The sequence below is a fragment of the Pseudopodoces humilis genome, chromosome 3 (genome assembly GCF_049639895.1).
Source record: "Pseudopodoces humilis isolate 2021_Gansu_Grassland_sample_001 chromosome 3, ASM4963989v1, whole genome shotgun sequence".
NCBI classification, from domain to species: Eukaryota; Metazoa; Chordata; class Aves; order Passeriformes; family Paridae; genus Pseudopodoces; species Pseudopodoces humilis.
The window spans coordinates 16,831,190-16,849,115 of NC_142202.1; the positions used below are offsets into that span (position 1 = coordinate 16,831,190).

The 17,926-nt window shown below is 38.6% G+C and overlaps 1 protein-coding gene across 2 annotated transcripts in view; it reads right to left on the reverse strand.

Annotated features, from left to right (window-relative positions):
- Nucleotides 1-235: 235 nt before the first annotated feature.
- Nucleotides 236-17,926, reverse strand: part of CNIH3 (cornichon family AMPA receptor auxiliary protein 3) — a 44,478-nt gene continuing 26,787 nt past the window's right edge. For both annotated transcript variants that reach the window (XM_088053264.1, XM_005523297.2), the window contains 3 exons: nucleotides 5,337-5,449; nucleotides 2,772-2,915; nucleotides 236-1,077 (listed from right to left, as the gene is read on the reverse strand). In XM_088053264.1, coding sequence (XP_087909390.1) covers nucleotides 1,050-1,077; nucleotides 2,772-2,915; nucleotides 5,337-5,449 — 285 coding nt within the window. In that variant the 3' untranslated portion in view covers nucleotides 236-1,049. The remainder of the gene's footprint in view (nucleotides 1,078-2,771; nucleotides 2,916-5,336; nucleotides 5,450-17,926) is intronic.

Here is a 17,926-nt window from a genome sequence, read left to right on the forward strand (position 1 = left end):
GAATTCTGTGACAAAATTTAAAAACCTTTAAATTATAAAAAAACTGAACATCTTTCAATAGGAACCTCATACAGGACAAAGACATTTTGTGTATTTGTTCCAGCTTAAATTTTACAGCAGAAAGTAAAACTGCAAAACAGAATTATAGACCACAATTAGCTGGTCCAGTATTTGCTATCCAGCATTGTGATGTATATAATAGCTACGTTACAATCCTCTTTAAATATATTAAGCTTTTACCTGGTTTGGTTTTTTGTTTTTTTTCAGTCAGAGGAACACTATTCTGATTAGGGCTTGGCCTGATTAAGTTAAACCCAGTGTATTTCTACATCTCACTGTACAGTGTTGGTGTGTCACAAATGAAGTACAGAAATATACTGAATGTTCACCTGCAGGAATAGCATATACTTAGAGTACAGAACACTGAAACTGCAAATTCTTCTGTTATTGTTGTTTTGGTTGGGGAAAAGAAAAACAACAAACCAAAACCACTGAAGCAGTTCCATGAGATTTGACATCCCTGTTTGACCAGTGTCATGAGAATAGCCCTGCAGGACAGTCACACATCTTGTCAGAAGTCCACTCAGTGCTCAGAATGTGTTGTACAGCTCTTTTTTCTGTGTGAGATCATCTTGTCCTGTGCTTCCTCAGTCCAGAATAGTCCTTAAGAAAAGAAATGTTGCTTCCTGGAAGACAGGAGGGACTATAGACATTATAGTTTTACTGAATCCACTAAACCAAGCAGCATTATCCCTGGAGAGGTGAACAGCTGTATAATTTGGCCCACGATGTTGCAATTTTTTTTTGTTTGCTTGGGTTTTGAAAATAATTTGCTGCAATACATTGAGAAACAGGAGACAAACACAATTAACTCAGCCATTCTCCCATGGTATTCTGCTTCTCTTTGCTGGATCTCTCTTTCATGTACCATATTTACTGCTTGGGTTCAAAGTTTTCCTCTCTGCTTTTTTTAATCATGCATCCTTTAGTTCACTCATCCTTGCACCTCCAGTCTTTGTTGTTTTCAGTCTTTAGCGAAGATCTTTCAGTTAAGAGCTTACCAGAGTGTAGATCATGCTGCATGTAAAAGAAAGACACAATATGAAAGTATCTCTTTGAAGCATGAAGAGCGCTTTGATTTTTACAACACTTTGCTGTCTGTTCCTCAGGTCTGACTGTAATGGCCTGTGCTTTCCTTTGCATTCTTTCTATCTCTCTAAAGCATCTTAATTATGGTGTATTCAAGATGAGTATCAAAAGGCACTCAAGAAATAACAAATTCATTATCGACATCCTACTGCACCACAAGCTGTGTTTGAGCTTTTTAAAGCTCAGTCTGATGTCTGGATTTGAACAGCAAAGAAACAAAACCATTTTGCTTTAGTGTGTTTGATCTTTAAAACTTCAACCAGCAACTCTCGGCAGGGCAGGCAAGGTTTTCCATGAAACTGCATTGTTTTTGATTCCTTTGGAAAAAAACTGTGCACTAGAAGAAACATAAAATGCAGCCACCAGCTGGACTGAATCCATACATATTAAATGCAATTCTGAAAAGCAGGGAAAACAGAGTATATTTCCACAGATCCAGTTTGCTGCAATTCTAATTCTGCCAATACCCAGGAAAGCACTGGAAAACTGCCTGTAATTTATACTATTTTATCTAGCACCAGGCAGTGGATTTTGGATGGTGGCCACGTTTTAGAACGAAGAGCTCAGAGGAAGCTGTACAGCAGTAAAGTCTCAGGAGAAATGCTACATCATACTACAGAGCTGACTTTGATCGCAACATAAAAATGTGGAGTTAGAAAATGCTTTTCTCCACAAACCTCAATAGCATTTAGAAGGAATATTGAGGAAAAAAAAACATGCAGCAGTGACTCTTCAAGATATGGGGAACAGCAGAACAGGTAAGACACCAGTAATCAGAAGAGAAAAACAGCAGCACATAAACCTGCCTTGCAGTGGGATGACTATATGCAAGACTGGCTTGAAGAGGCAACTCTATGCAAATACATCAAGGAGGAAGGAGCAGAAGAAAGACATCTAAAGCATCACCTCCATTTAAAGTGTGTTAGAGCTTGCTGTCCAGTAGTTTTATGGTGTGATTACAGGGGTGACTAAAAGCACTGATATCCTAGCAAGGTCTTACCTTAAATGATCCTGACATATATTTGCACTGGGCATTTGCGCTTGTGCACTGAGGACATGTGACAACTGAGAGGGGCAGGGGGACAATGCCCAATTGGTGTGCATATCTCCACGAATGTACTTTAATTAGGGATTTGGATCATGCACAGGCTTTTTCCCCTGTCGCGAAAGGGAGACTGTAGGAATGATTGCAGGCATGGTGCATCCCATGTTCCCATCCAACATCTACCTATCCATTTATTTACCATCTTGACTATTACTACACCAGAGGTGTAGTACTTTTCTTATGATCCTCTTAAATCATAAGGAATTATAGTTTTTTAATTTGATGTAACGCCATTAGCACAACATTCACTATTTTACCCATCTTAAGAGACCATACAGAGAAGCAAAAGTTATTTCCTTTGATTGGTGCTAGGGCCTGGCTCAGGCCTTAGGTAAACACTAAATATTCTATACTGAAGTGCCAGCAGTCAGTGGGAGTTCTCCCCTTAATCAACATCAGAAGCAATGTTTTATGATACTAAGGAAATTGTCCAATTGGTTCCAGTCATTCCTAAATGCAATTTCACAAGTGAAATGAAAAGCAGCTACTATTCTCTTAGTGAAAGGGCCAGACTTACCAGTAGAGATAGTAGAAGAAGGAAAGGAGGTAGAAGGCCAGCTTGCACCAGGCCTCTTTTTGGCAGTAACTCAAGGTATCTGCATTCATGACTGCAGGTGGATCATATGCCAGCTCTGAGCTATCTGCTGGGCAACGAAAATACCTGAAAGCAGGAGAAGACACCTAGAATGACTCTGTAATAATCTGTATTAAGTATGTGCAGATACACACCTGACTACCACCTTTCATGATAGAGGAGGAATTCCCCTTTCTTTCTCAAGTCTCTGTTTCCAGACATTGTAAAAATCAGGATGCTAGTCTAAGCACTCCTTTCTTACAGAACAAAGCAATTCATGAATGTGGATTTTCTGTATTCTATTGATTCTTCAGATTGAAACATTTTCCCTTTCCATGGAGTTATTTCTAGCTTATCCACTAATGACTTACATGCTGTGAGTGACAATATATGGTGGTTTGTGATCACAGAGTGGTGGAAGGATTAATGGGTTTTTATTGCACCTACACAACTGATTTCAGACATGAAAGATGACAGTCCCAACCAACGGGTAGCTAAGTTCCTCCCACTCTGAAAAGGAAAAAAGCCAATATGAAGTAACGTAAGGAGTGGCTGACCAATGTTTTCTACATGTGGCACCGCTCAAGAATTTATCATCCAAATAATTTTCTTCAGAAAATATTTTTCTTCTAACATAAGAGAAATTTCTAATTATTCTCAGCAGTGACTGAATGTTTGAGAAAATCCTGACAAAAGAACTTCTTTGGCAAAGGAGCTTTTGTCTCAGTTAGTTTCCAGTAAAAAGCAAAAGCAAAACAACAACAAAAAAGAAGTCCTCAACAAAGTTAATGAACTACTCTAAGATCAGCACAGATCAGAGGAAATATTGTTATTTCTTCTGCTTTGACAAAGTTATCAGAAGATTGCTGATTGCTTATATATGGATAGACAGACAGAGAGGAAGATATAAAAACACCAAGCAAGTGACCAGCAGAAAACTTTGAAAGGAGATGTTCTCAAAATAACTTTGCCTTTCTCCCTTCCAATGTTAGTCACATCCATTTACAACCTTTAATAAGATTGCAAATTCTTTTATGGAGAGCCACAGGTGAAATCCTGCTTAATTCTTTTCATCTGGATGATGATATTACACAGAGTCTTCCCACTTTTAAAATTCTTTGCAGAATTTTACACCATTAACCCAAACCTGCCTGTGGTTATAGCAGGAGTAGTTATGGAGTACTTATAGCAAAGCATATGAAGAATCATAGAAAAAAAAAAGAATCAAAAGTCCTCTCCAAAGGTTGATATCATTACTTAAAATCTGACCATTTTCCCCTTGAATGTATTTGTTTTTAGAAATTTTTTAAAATGGGTATCATGGTCACATGAAGGGTTGTTGACTCTTAGCAAAAGAACAGCATTCAGACATCATTGTTATTGCAGCAGAACAACATGGAGAAAAGCAATTGTAGCTTCATTTCATTTAGCTTTCTGAAAACTATACTGACACTCTAATTTCTGAATAATACACTTTATCATATGACTCTGTGTTACTACCAAGCTTTTGCAGAAAAAAAGTGTAAAAAAGCTACTGCTTTTAAGTTCCTGGTTGAGATGATGATTTTGACTTCTTTACAGAATTATTCTTCTGCTACCATATGTACCTTTGTAACACAAAGAGACCCTGACAGACAAAAATCATCTGTGCTTTTACAAACATTGTGAAAATGCAAAACTAGGGAAGTCTCCAGACTGACAACCACAAAAACTGATGTCTCTTGGTTATTTTCAGAAGCAACAGAAGGCTGATCCTCCACTAAAATGCAGAGGAAGATGCAGCAGCAGCAACTGCACTACCTGTCTGAAAATCAACAGCAGGTCTTACGTGATCAACTCTGGAAGCCACTTGGAGAACATAAACACAGTTCAGAGATCTCAAGTGGGAACACTCCCCACTTCTTCATATGGGCAGTGTGAAGAAACAGTTCTTCACCGATTGCAATCCCTACTCCACGAGTCTTTAAAAGAGAACTCTCTTGCAGAACAGAAATTCCTACTGTACAGAAACAACTTACTTTACACTGAAAAAAAAAAAAAGCTGCCAAAGAATATGAGACACAAAAATCTGTCATCCTTCCCAGTCTCTATTTCACAACTACAATGGAAAGGTTTCCTTGCTAGGGCTGAATGAAGAGGTCCAAGCTCTTTCAGATATGAACTGTCTTACAATTCCCCATCTGTGAAGTATTTAGAGCCTCACCAAGTACCACGTACAGATTCCAGCCTATTTCACTTCCACATTTTCACTCATTTGCAGTGAGTGAATCCTGACACCCTCCAGAATATTCATCCAAGTAACTGAAAGCCGCAGTTGTATTATCATATGTCTTCCTTAGCCGTTCTAAATCATGAAAAAGTTTCCTTTTTCTCTGGAAATATAAGTTTCAGCTGCTTATAGGCAAGAGATACTCATCTACACTGTCCTTGCCTGTTCCCACAATCTGCACGTGTGCTGAGCTGGCAAGCAAGGCTAACAAGCAGTCAGCATATAAAAGAAGGGCTTACCTCCAGAAGTGATATAAAAGCAAAGGAACATTTAACCCCAGTGTGAGCCACTCCTGAGCACATAAAAACATTATGCAGAAAAGACTGTGGATGGAGTACTCTGGCAGCACCAGCTAAAAGGAAAGGAACAGAAATAACAGAAGTCAGTAAAACAAACACCTCTTTGATTTTAGTCACCTAGGTAGTTTTTCAGAGAACAAATTAACTCTGCAAGTATTGCAAGTCTCCTGTGTGTCTGTCTCTCCCTAGACACACCTCAGCTGGTGGACAGTGTGGCTTTGAGCAAGGAGCACAAGAACCCAGGCCAGGTTTGTTAAGGTTCTACCCAAGTTTGTGCTCCAAGGGCTTGTTGAGAGACATGGGACAAATCACTTACTGTTCCAGATTTATGTCTACAAAACATGCATTGTATTAATGCCTCCCCCACAAAAGCATTTGGAGACTAAATGAATGTCAGGAAAAGAGTTTTCAAAGAACAACGTTTTATTACTGAATCATTCAGAAAGGAAACAACAAAAGTATTCCTCAAGTTTTGCTTCTATATTGGAGGAGTGTCTTTGGAAAAACAAAGCACTGTTTCCACCATTTGATATGTTATATACACCATAAAGAGATCAAATCCATTACTAAGGCAGTCTTGCAAGCACAAACCCACTAAGATAGGAAACTCACTTCCTAAGAAAATCCACGGCTCCCTACACTACTTGTTTCAGAACCATGACGACTCTTTCTATTAAAAGAGAAAATGAGTGGGCAGCTGGCAGAAGCAGAAATGTATGTGATGTTGATTCAGAGTAGTTATTTCAAAAGGCACTTTGCTTTCTTCACTGCTTTCCCTTCTTAGGGATTTCTTAGCTGTCTTTCTTCTCTTGTTTTCTTCCCGTATTTTTCTCAGCAATCCCTGTTTCTTTTCTTCAAGTCATAGAAAAGGTTAATTTCCAGCAGTGCATGTTTCTCAAAGCTACACAAACTCATACAGAACTCATCTGAATCCACTGCTTCATCTTGGAGATACACCAACCAAAATTAAATCACAAAAGGCATTTTTGGGCTTTTTAAATGACAATTCATTATCATCTGTCAAATAATAAAAGTGATCCCTATTTTTTAAAATAAGGTAAAATTTACTATACAGCCTCTCCAAATACCTACTCCCATACAGCCGTGCTGCAAAGAATTCCATCATCTTGGTTCTAGGTGTCTTTCCACCTCACATGGAACATACTGCTGTAATTAATTTCACTTCAGTACTTAAAGAAGTTAACAGATTCGGATAGCTCTGTGACTGTGCCTTCAACTTAAACAATCTCAAGGGCTTATTTTACGTGGATGACAAATCATAATACAATTATATAGTTCAGATTCCAGATGGTACTTATTTATCACTGCTGGATCTTTTTTTTTTCAGTTTTAGAATGTGATTTACAACATGACTATAACCTTTCCCCAAAGAATGATTCATCTTCATAACAAATTGTAGACAAGAAAAGTCTTCATGATGTATGTCTGCCCACTAAACATCACAACACTTAAAAGCACATTACATTAATTTTCAGCTATTTGATTTCTGATTCCAACACAATACACAAGCTTAGCGAGACTGCAACCCTGGTGTCTGATCAGTGGGCTGACTGGTAATAAGAGGGAAGGAAACCCACGGTGAATGTTTATGCAGAACTTGAAAAACAAAACAAAAATCTGCAGTGAAACTAGAAAGGAAGCAAAAGAAATGGAGGACTCTCAGAAGCAGGCTCACTTTCCAGTCACAATTTCTGGTGAAAATTAAATCTATCTATATTTTGTTAGAACAGCAAATGGGTCATTTATGTCTCTTCACCCTTTTCTTGGAGTGGTATTTTCCTGTAGATGTAAATAAAGATAGGATCATTGCTGATCACTGTTTCTGGAGAGAATTCATGCAAAGAAACAAACAAAGCCCAGCCTACAAAGCCAGTTACATTCAGCTGATGTATTTCAGAAACCAAATCTAGAAGGAGGTGAGAGACTTGGAAGCATAAAGTACAGAAAGGCATTAACTAACAGCAAGGCTTATGAGGTCAAGTAAAGAACTAAAATAAAATACTGCCTCAGTTCTTAGCTGTAAGCATCATCCTGCAATTTGACACTATATCCTCCAAAAACAATGGAAGCTTGAAATCAACTTTTGAAACATGGGACTCAGCTCCTGGAGGAAAGAAAGCTGGCTGAAAAACAAGCAGCAGTCAATCCTTGCTGTTCCTGCTGAGGTACTCAACTGAAGAGCAACTTCAGTGCTACAGATAACTGCAACAGGAATTAAACCATCGTCTTTAATTCATTCCTATGAGAGCATAGGAAGCTGTCAGATGGTAAACATGTTAGGATATAAATAGTACACTTCTATTTTGAACCAGGAACATCCTGATTCAAATAATGACCTCTGCTTTCTGACACAGCTCAAGATGAAGCTTGTGATGGTTATGAAACATGGAGAAGAAGGAGAAACTGGCATAGCAGCACAGTTCTTAAGGGACACAACTTGGTCACTTCAAGTCCCAAGCTCAAATGGCAGTACAAATTTACCACCAGAAATTCAGCCAGCTGATATTTCCCTGTGGAAAACCACAGGAAAGCCTGGAAAGAAAGTCAGCTTCTAGACAAAAAAATTGCTGCTAATCAGAAATGCCTTTTGCTACAACATAAGCAAGGGAAAAAGAAACCACTTTCTTAGTTTTGTTCTGGCATAAATGTATAGTTAAGTAAATGTCCACATCAGTAAACCCTTATTTACAATTCATCATTGACATTTAAAATGTAAAACCTTAGGTGGGTATCATACTCATCACCATAGCACCACACGAATTCATTCTCATACAAAGTAGCTCACACACACACTGCACACATAGATTGATCCTTCTCTAATTCAAAGAAAAGAAGGCAAGCTTTCCTATGGACAGTCATCTGGGTTTGGCTGAAGTAAAGAGCAGGAAAACAAGCACTGAATTTAAGCACTGTTAAGGTAAGTCGTGTGATGGTTGGCTCTCACAATTATGGGATGGTTATTGTGTGTATGTTAGGAGAAGTTTTGTTGATGTATAGTCATGTTACTGTGGTTTGTTGTTTGGATATCCTCTGTTCGCCCCGTATTGCTGACTCTGCAGAGTTTTAGCTGGCGGGGACGTGTTGAGGGAGGCCTGTGCGAGAGCAGGCCTGTCGCTAGGGGGCGCGGCATGACAGCACCTGCTCTCCAATCACATTGCCAGAGAGCAGCCTCCACCAATGAGCAGTGAAGAAGATGTTGACTGACAGGCTTTGGGCGGGGCCAAGGTCACCTGATGCAATAAAATGTAGAGCAGCCATTTTGTGAGCAAGCACATAGCTGCTCGTCACAGATACTGCCAGCACTGTAGTTTTTCCTGATTCAGGCCTTTGTTGTGTTTTGTTAAGGTTTAATAAACCTTTGAAATTTTTAAAAGTGAGCATTGTTTCTCACAAGCACCTATCAGCAGCTTCTTTCTGTTTATAGGAATACAAAGACTTCTTTAGAGAAGCTCAGACCTAAATAATGTTACTCTGTTTCCTGTTTCCTAAATATGTTCTGTTGTTCTTATACAAAAGATAAACCTGCCTTCTTCTGTCTGTATCTTTCCTCCTTATTCTGTTTATTACATATGGATTCCTCCTTCTCAAATGTAATTTTTATTTTATAGGACGCTGTATCATTTTTACATGGAATGACTTTTACAGTTTGTCTCACCAGTGAACAGGGCCCATAAAATATCTCACAGAAAACAGAACTGGGAAGATATAGCAGGAATAATAATACCCCTTCATCAGTGCTATCAAATTCTCACAGAAAATCAATTGCTACAAGTGAATCAGTTTTCCCACTTGTAAGCCACTGAAATGTCAAGATGCTTCTTTCCAGCACTTTGCTTAGACCACTGCTCCTGAGTGCTACACAATAATAGTTCTCACAGAATTGCTGTTCCTTCCCCAAAAATACTCAAGAGTCTACATCAGTCTCCATCTGTGCATGTCAACCTCCACACTGCAACCACAGATTTTATACTGTACCCAGAAATTGCCAGCCATTACACCCTACCCACCCCACCAGAGTTTCTGAGAGTCTTCAGTACACTGTTAGAGGCTGAAACAACTTCTCATCTTAATGCCTGCCTTCTCCTCCTACAGATGGCAAGAAAATCCTGGAGAGAAGTGGGGGTTGAATCTCCTTCGTGTCATGTGAAGAGCTCCAGTGATTACCCCAGTGGAAACAAGTTGTTCACCTTAAAAACACACAAGACCCTTTCCATCCACCTGAAAGCAGCAAAAAACTAAAAGCATCATGTATGTGTGGAATCACTCCCAGGCCCCAGATTAGGTCTGATCTAAGTGCACACTGCTTTATTGCAGTGGTTATTGCTACTGGATCTGCTTGCACTAGAGGATGACTGCAGCTTGTCACTATGGTGCTCATTTGCTGCTTTTTCCACCACATCCCTCAAAAAAGCTGACAGAATCAGTCCTCATCAGTAGCAGGGAAAGAGGGGGTGGAGGGTGTACCCAAGGTTTTCAGGACACAGGAGTAATTTCAATAACACTCTAAAGCCCATCCCTACGGAGCCTGCCAGAGATAACCTGGGTTACTGGGGAGTGTCAGCTGAGTTAAAGATACTGTGAGATCAAAGGGAGATTATTTAATGACTCTGAAATTCCCCTAACTGAACAGCACAGACCAGAAAAATCAGAAGTGTAGTGCAAGAAAGTGTAAAAAAGAAAGCAAAATCACACAAAAAAATAGTAGTAGCATGTGCCTTATCCCAGACTGTGTGTATGTGGAATGTACATACTCTGAAACAAATCATCTGTTTCCTCCTGCTGGTACACAAACCAAAGAAGAAAGGTCAATTGTGTGTAATTTAAATACACAGACCACACATCTTTATAACTCCAACTGTTTTAAACATACTGTTTGCACTGATCAAGTACATGAAACACTAAATTTACTCTTGAAATAGAAGAAGTCTTTCCACTTTTCTAGTGTATCGTTCTAATCTACTTTAAATGATTTGGGTTTCTTGACTTCCAAAACCTCTTCTGAAAGGCTGCCCTAGAGCCCAATACAATGCTGTTACAGTAAATATACTAAGGTTTTCTGTCCAAATATTCAGGTCCAATTTATTTCAATTCTCCTGTTAAAATCCACACTTGCTTGTGTCTCTACAGACTGTTCACTGGTTGTTACTCCAGTAGCATCAAATTGTTATAACACAAACATGTAACAAAACCATTTTAATGTTTTTTTTGTAATTCAAAACCATGTTATGCAAACCTCTAGAAGTATTTGGCAGTTTGGCAGGTAGATTTGTGCATGTAGTTCAAAAGAGAATGCATGGGAAATGAATTCCAGATCATCAAAAGGACAACGTGCAGTTGAACCTACTAAGTTCATGTATACAGCTTTACATTTTATCTGGGGGAGAGCAGCAGCACATGCATGCAAGACTTAATTTTACAAACCAAATGCAGAGCACAAATTAAAAAATAAAAGGGATATAAGATCTGTGTTTTCCCCTCCACCCACTTCTCAGGATCACAATGAAGCAAAGCAGCAAAAAGCCAGTGCTTTGTGAAGGTAATTTAATTATTCTAAAGAGCTATTGGAATTTCTTTAAACATTTCTTTCAAGTGGATGTGAACATAAGTCACTCCATAGCACAAATACCAGACAATGAAATGAATAACACAAAAAGCCTAATTACTATTCTCACTCCATATCCATCTGTGACACAGTACCATATCTAATATTAAAATATAGGATTTCTGGATGCTCTTTCCATCTCAGCTACTAAACACATTTATATTTAGGCCTGTCGTTTCACTTCTCATTGTCTCTTTCTCTGTTCTGCAACATGGGGATAATTATATTCAATTCTGTATATTCCACTGGAGCTAGTTTATGACTGGAGTATTTTAGCTTTTTCTTAAGACCAGCAATAACTTCAACAGGAGTGACAGATGAGAACCAGGTCTTTACAGGACACTCATCAGGAGTATCTATAAATATTTCGGTATTGCAGAGCCCATGAGAGGTCATAGCAGCCAACAGGTAAAAAGGTTATGAAACGGATTTAAAAAAAGACTGAAAGGTCTGCAGGGCACCAGCACTATTCAAGAAGTGCCCCATCCTTGGAAGGCACGTCATTAGGGCAGATGTGCTCTGATCTTACAAGTGTATCTCCTCTGCAAACTAACTGTTCTTTTCCACTCAGCAGGGATCAGGAGACATCTTTATGACCTTTCTTTTTCTAACGCTAATTCTGAGCCAGTAACAGAAGCTGGGTTAGCAGCCCTGGAGTGCAAACTCCTCTGATTGCCTCAGCACTGGCAGAAAACAGGGTAATAAACCCCTTCTTGCCCTGTCTCACTTTCATATTTCAGGCACCACCAGCCAGGGCACCCTGCAGCTGGGCTGTTCCAAGAGCTCCCGCCGCCTTTGTCTGCTCACCCAAAACTGGGGAGAACGGCAATTAGCGCTGCAGCTGTTCATTAGGAGCTACAAAACCAGCCCCCCAGTTCACAGGCAGGGCTATGAATGCAGAAACCTCAGGGATGATCTAAATGAAGTTCAGCCATCTGCATGGCTCAGGAAGGGCCCTCAGGCCTTCTCCTGGGGGTCTGCCCAAGACTGACACTTCCATAAATGCTGAAAACTAAGTGTTCACTAAAGGGCTGTTTCCGTCTTGGGTGCGTAAAATTGTCAGTCTGGGGAAGCAGATTTGGTGCAGTGGGGACATGGCAAAGACATTTCCTTCCCTGGCACTACAGCAGCTTTATAGAAAACATCAGCAACGAGATGCAAGCTAGGACATTTAATTCACAGCAGAAAAGACTGCATCCATAAACAGATATGGTGTAAAATCATTGCGCTCTACATTTTGGAATTATACTGCTTTTTGTAATTGCATAGTAGCTTTATAGGGTGTGATCCCAACTTAAACCTACACTGAACAGTCTGCCAAACAGCGACCTTTGGTTTAACTTCCTTCGTTTTATTAAAATGCAAATACTTACTTTATTGCATACTGAATTAGAGAAAATATAGGCCATTAGCAAGTCAAATTCTGCCAATATTTCAATGCAGCTCTGAGGAGCAGATGCATAAATCACATCACCCCAAGTGGCTGAGAAGTACACTGCTCTCAGGAGCACAGTACAGACAGCATAACTCATCTACATTTTTGCTTCATCTTCAGCTTATTCTGCTGTTGCTTGTGATGTTCTCCCACTGTAAGGACTTAGGTTTTTACAAATCCTCCAGAACAGGACTGGGAGAAGCTGAATTGTAGAGCAAGAGGTCATCAGTTACAGAGTGACACTTTGTTTGGCACTTTGATTATTGACTAAACACTTAGAGATGAAATTAGCAGCAAAATATAGTCAGTTAAGCTGAAATAGTTTTATACATAAATATTTTCATGAGTAATAACACTATGAATATCTCCCTTCAAAGGATGTTCCAGTTTTCCTCACGCATCACTCTGGTAAATCCTACTTTTCCCCCAAGAGTAGAAGAGGGATAAGGACCAAACTGTGGCTGAGTCACAAGTTTGAACTCTTCACTCTTGCAATAGTTTTCTTAACTTCTCCCATTACAAGCTCCCCCTGCCATGAGCACCTGGCAGACACAGCAGGATCTATCTTCTCATTATCCCTAGGTAAGCACACAGACATCCTTAGGCAATTATTGCTAAAAATAACAATTGTTATGTTCTAACTTTTCAAAAGTGCTGAACTCAGGAACTTGTAAAATTGACTAAAAATAGTGTTGGCACAATTCACTTAATCAATGAGTGTCAGTAGTGAATGAATTGCCTGCCAGAAATATTACAATTCGTCTCAGTTCTTTAGTCCTATTTAAGGACTTTCTTTCCAGATATGATACTATATCCAAAGAAAGGACAAAAGGGATTATATTCAGTATTTTTACTGCAATAGTAACACTTTTTTTAGTAAAAATGAATGCAATCTCTTTAAAATAAAGCAGAAAGTGTGAAGAAGAGATGCACTATCTCTAGTCAAGCAACATTTATGGGGTAATTTGTGTACAAAGTATATATACTGCCAGCTCTTTGATCCCAGCTCTATTATCAGTTTTGCAAAATAGCTTCTGTGCCAAGTTCCACACTTTCTGATGAAATTCAAACTATGTGGGTGCCCAAAAGACTAACTGAATAAGGAATGCCCAATTTTATCCCTTTCCACACTTCACAGATAACAAATGTAACAAAAAACTAGGAAGAAAAGACTAAGAGAGGGAAAGAGAGAAGCTTTTAAATGATCTGTACTGAATTTCCTGTCAGAGTGCACAATTGAAAGAGGCAGCTCAGTAACAAAGGTACTGAAGGCCCAAGTTCTGTCTGTAGTGGAAACCTATTACAAGATTCAGGGAAAATTCATTATGTCCTTCATCCTTCTGGTGCAAACAAAACCTCTACCAAGTGTGAATCACTGTGAATATATTAACTCCCTCCTCATTTAGGCAAGCTGCAGAAAATAATTAAATTATTAAACCAACACGGAGCTAGTGAAAGTGTGTCATATTTCAGTTACAAATATTTTACTTCCTTTTCTTGTATCTCCACTTTTCCTGTCATCATTCTTCTTTCTTACCCTTGTTCAACCTAAGCACTAATCTCCACTGTTTACATGAACAGAAGATTTAGAATTTATCTCCTGCCTCTTTTGACTAATGAGAGATGCTGTGTGAAAGTTGTCTAAAAGGAACTCTACCATAAGTCATGATTTTCATAAACTTAAAATTGTGTACTAACACATTTTTAGCTAACTTCAAATTTTATCCCTGAAGTGTAAAAATACTCTCTGCTAATGTAAAAATATCTTGTCAGAGCAACTCTGAAGGCCAGAATAAAGTTGGCTTTATCATGCAATAGAAGTTTAGCAGTGCCTTTCAAATAAGGATGGAGAACTGAAATACAGACCGGTTTTTGGGTTTCTCACACATGCTCAGAGTCTAATGTATTTTAAAAAGTTTTGGGGCACTTCAAACAAAGGAGAACTTAAATATTTGAGTTTAGTTTTATGAAACTAAATTATATGCTTATAAAGCATGATGCAATCACAGTCCAAATCCTAATTGACAGAATATGCACAGTATGGCAAGCTTACATCCTACAAAATCTGCAGGTATAATTAATGCCTCGGAAACAGCAATATCCTTCATTTCACTGGCTGCATGTAAACTCTGGAATTTCTTCTGAGGCAGTTTGGAAGGTAATTTTGTGTGTGTATATATAGCAGAGAGGTGCAGCTCATACTCAGTGTGATTTTGACAGTGATCTAGATCATCTTATTGCCTGTGTTTATTACTATTTCTGTAGAGCAAACATCCCAAGCCTCTAAGCATACAACACCAGATAATTTCACTCCCAGCAGTCATCAATGTGACCACAGTAGTCTGAGTCTGACTTCAAACAGGGCTGGATTTGAAGAGCTGCTGTACAGATTCAAGACCCCATGCAATTATTGACACAACAAAAACATCAGACCCCTCAAAAACAGCAAACAGATTTTTACCTTTGGTTAAAAATAAAAGATTCAAGCTCTGGCTGCTAACAAGAAAATAAAGTAGGTCTCCAAAAATTTCTATCATCAGAACAACTGTGCAGCCTTTCCTTTCCTGTTGTGTGCATGTTTTGTGAGTGTAAACAAATATTCTTCATATTTATTACCATGTGGTTTTTTTTGCATCTGGCACAACAATTATTCTTTACCTGAGACCAAAAGTGCTGCTGTAACACAAACACCAATGCAAACATTATGGAAAAGGAGAGCCTTTTCAGTCTTACTGGAAGTCACCTCTGGCTGAAGCACAATACAACCTTTAAAAGATCAAAGTATCCAACTAAGGAGAACAGAATGCAAAATTCAAAAAGTGGCAAAATGTAAGACAACACAACACCCACCTAAAGGCAACAAAAGCAGAGTTGCTCCTTTATTATATTTTCATCCAGAAAGACAAATGAAATAGCCTAAAATTACCCTTTTGACTTAAGATAATTTCAAAATGTGAAGTTTTCATCTGATAATGTTAATTCAGAATATCACTGTAGTCCAAATAACAGATCATATGTTTAAATCTCAAAAAAAGGATTAATGAACACCTCTTTCACATTCACATTGTTTATCAGGCCAGTTAATAGCAAGTTCAGATCTTAACAAATCTAAAGTGATCCAATCAAAAGGATTCAACTCTGTTCTGAACCACTGAAATTGCAGTGCAAAGACTGGGGAGGAAATAAGAAAAACAGGCATTTGAGATGATAAAAATAATCTTAAAAATATATAGGATTTACTTAAATAGTTTTATACACTGCCTGGGTATAACCTTCTGTATTGTCCTGAGTCACAGAGAGACACTGGATAACAACTTTGGTATCTGCAGTATTTTTCTACACACAGAATTTTATATTCACTCTTCAGAAGATATCCACATTGCCTCTTGATGAGGGTTTGTGCTCCCAGTCACTCTGTGGGAAGGGTCTCCTGACAGGTTTCCTACTGCCCAGAAGATTACTCAAAACTCAGAAGTTTCATCACATTGCTGAGGTGTGAAAAGAGAGAGCATTAGATACATCAAGAAACATGACATGTACTGAGAAGCCAGTAACAACGATGAACTCTTTGGTCTCTAATGAGAGTGGACAGAGTTCATGTGTTCCATCATTGTAACAATCACTATTAAGAGGAAAAATGTCACATGCTGCCATTTTTTGTTCCCTTTTGTCATCTTTGTTTGAGCAGCAGTTTATCAGAACTCTGGAAACATCAGCCTCTTTCTCTTGCAAGGCAGAATATCACTGGCTTTTCCACAGCCCAAAAATGCCTTATGATTAGACTGAAAATTCTGTTTTCCTTTTAGACAACACAAGCACCTAAACTTCAAAGACTAAATGTCCGCTATCACTTAAGGGGAAACCTGGAATATATTAACCCTGCAGACTTATCCCTCTAAGTGTGGCTATGCTGGAACATTTTCTGTTAAATCCAACTTAATGAGGAATTAAAACATTTTTATTGAGGCTGTAAAAAATGTATAGCAGTACCAAGGTAAAACCATTCCTCCTATTCTCAGTTTCAGAACAAATTAATTGTCTTGCTGCTGTAGTTTCCACCTAAGAGATTTCTCAGCCTCAGGGAGAAAGCGTGGTTCCTTCTTAAAATATGGATGATTACACACCACTTTGAAAATTCCTGGTTATTATGCATCACATTTGCTAAATTTGCTTATATAACCTCACGTTAAACATTTTGATGAACCATACCATAGGCCTACAGAAGTGCTCTGCTAATGACTGTCAGCCTGCAGACTGGGTAAAAGAATGTCACACATCCATAAATCCCTAAATGCATGATGAAGCAACCAACAGATAGACCCAAAACCACACTCTTTAGAGAGACTCCATCACATTATCTCAGGCTTGCCAGTGACTATGAGGCAGAACAACAGAGAGAGCGATCCTCGTGATAACCAGCAAATTTATCAAGAAGAAAAGAAAATGATCAGTCAGTTGAAATGAGCTACTGGGACACCTGACACTCCTCAAAGGACAGTGGCCACTGTAGCTACTGCAAGCAGGGACTGGTAGGAGCCACTGGAAGGTGAAGTTCTGGAGCCTATCAAGGTCCAAGTAAAAAAAAAATATTTCATATGGCAATTACTTCAGTGCATATTGGTCAGTCTCCTTCAGCCAAAATATGGGAGAAAAAAAGTAGTCAGCTGGATAAGGGTAAACAAGGAAAGACAGGGCTTTTTAACAAGGTTGATTTCACATAATATTTAGATACATATAAAAAGAAATAACCTCTATACTCAAATAATCCTGTTCTGCCATTAAGGAAAAGCCTAAAAGCTAATTTGTTCCATGTTAGCTGATCCAACAAGCTCAGTAACGTTTCACTGAACATTTTGTGGGGTTTTGTTCAAACTCTGAGAGTCTGCATTCAGTGCTAACAAACATGCATGACACGGACACAGGATCAAGCCTTATCTTCATCCCCAGAATGCTGTGTCCACAGCTGAACCTGTGGTGTTAACCCATAACCCTTGAAGCTCCTGTTTGCTCTTGTCTCTGGATTACTTGCACACATGTGAGTAATTTTAACTTTTTTTTATGGAATATATAAATATTGAAATGTACCAACACAAAACTGTACAGAAACGCTGTGTCTGGAATTCTATATTACACTCAGTAGGTTTTACATTTTATTTACACTATCTCAGTCTGAATGAGATGGCTTCTAAAATAGCTCTTTGAGGTAATAAGGGTTTTGGTTATTTACCAAAACCTGTAAATACAGTAAAACATAACTATCACAGGTATTAGGGCATGTACAATGAAATATAAATTTAAAATACAATTTTATTTTACTTTTTCAAAGTGGTAAAAACAAGAATTGAACCTTGTAAACACCAGAACTACTGAATATAGAATAAATTTCCACTGTTACTACAGCTGATCCAGCTCCACTGGAAACCACAGTGACAGAGGACCAAGAGTGACCAAGCACTGGCACTGCCCAACCAC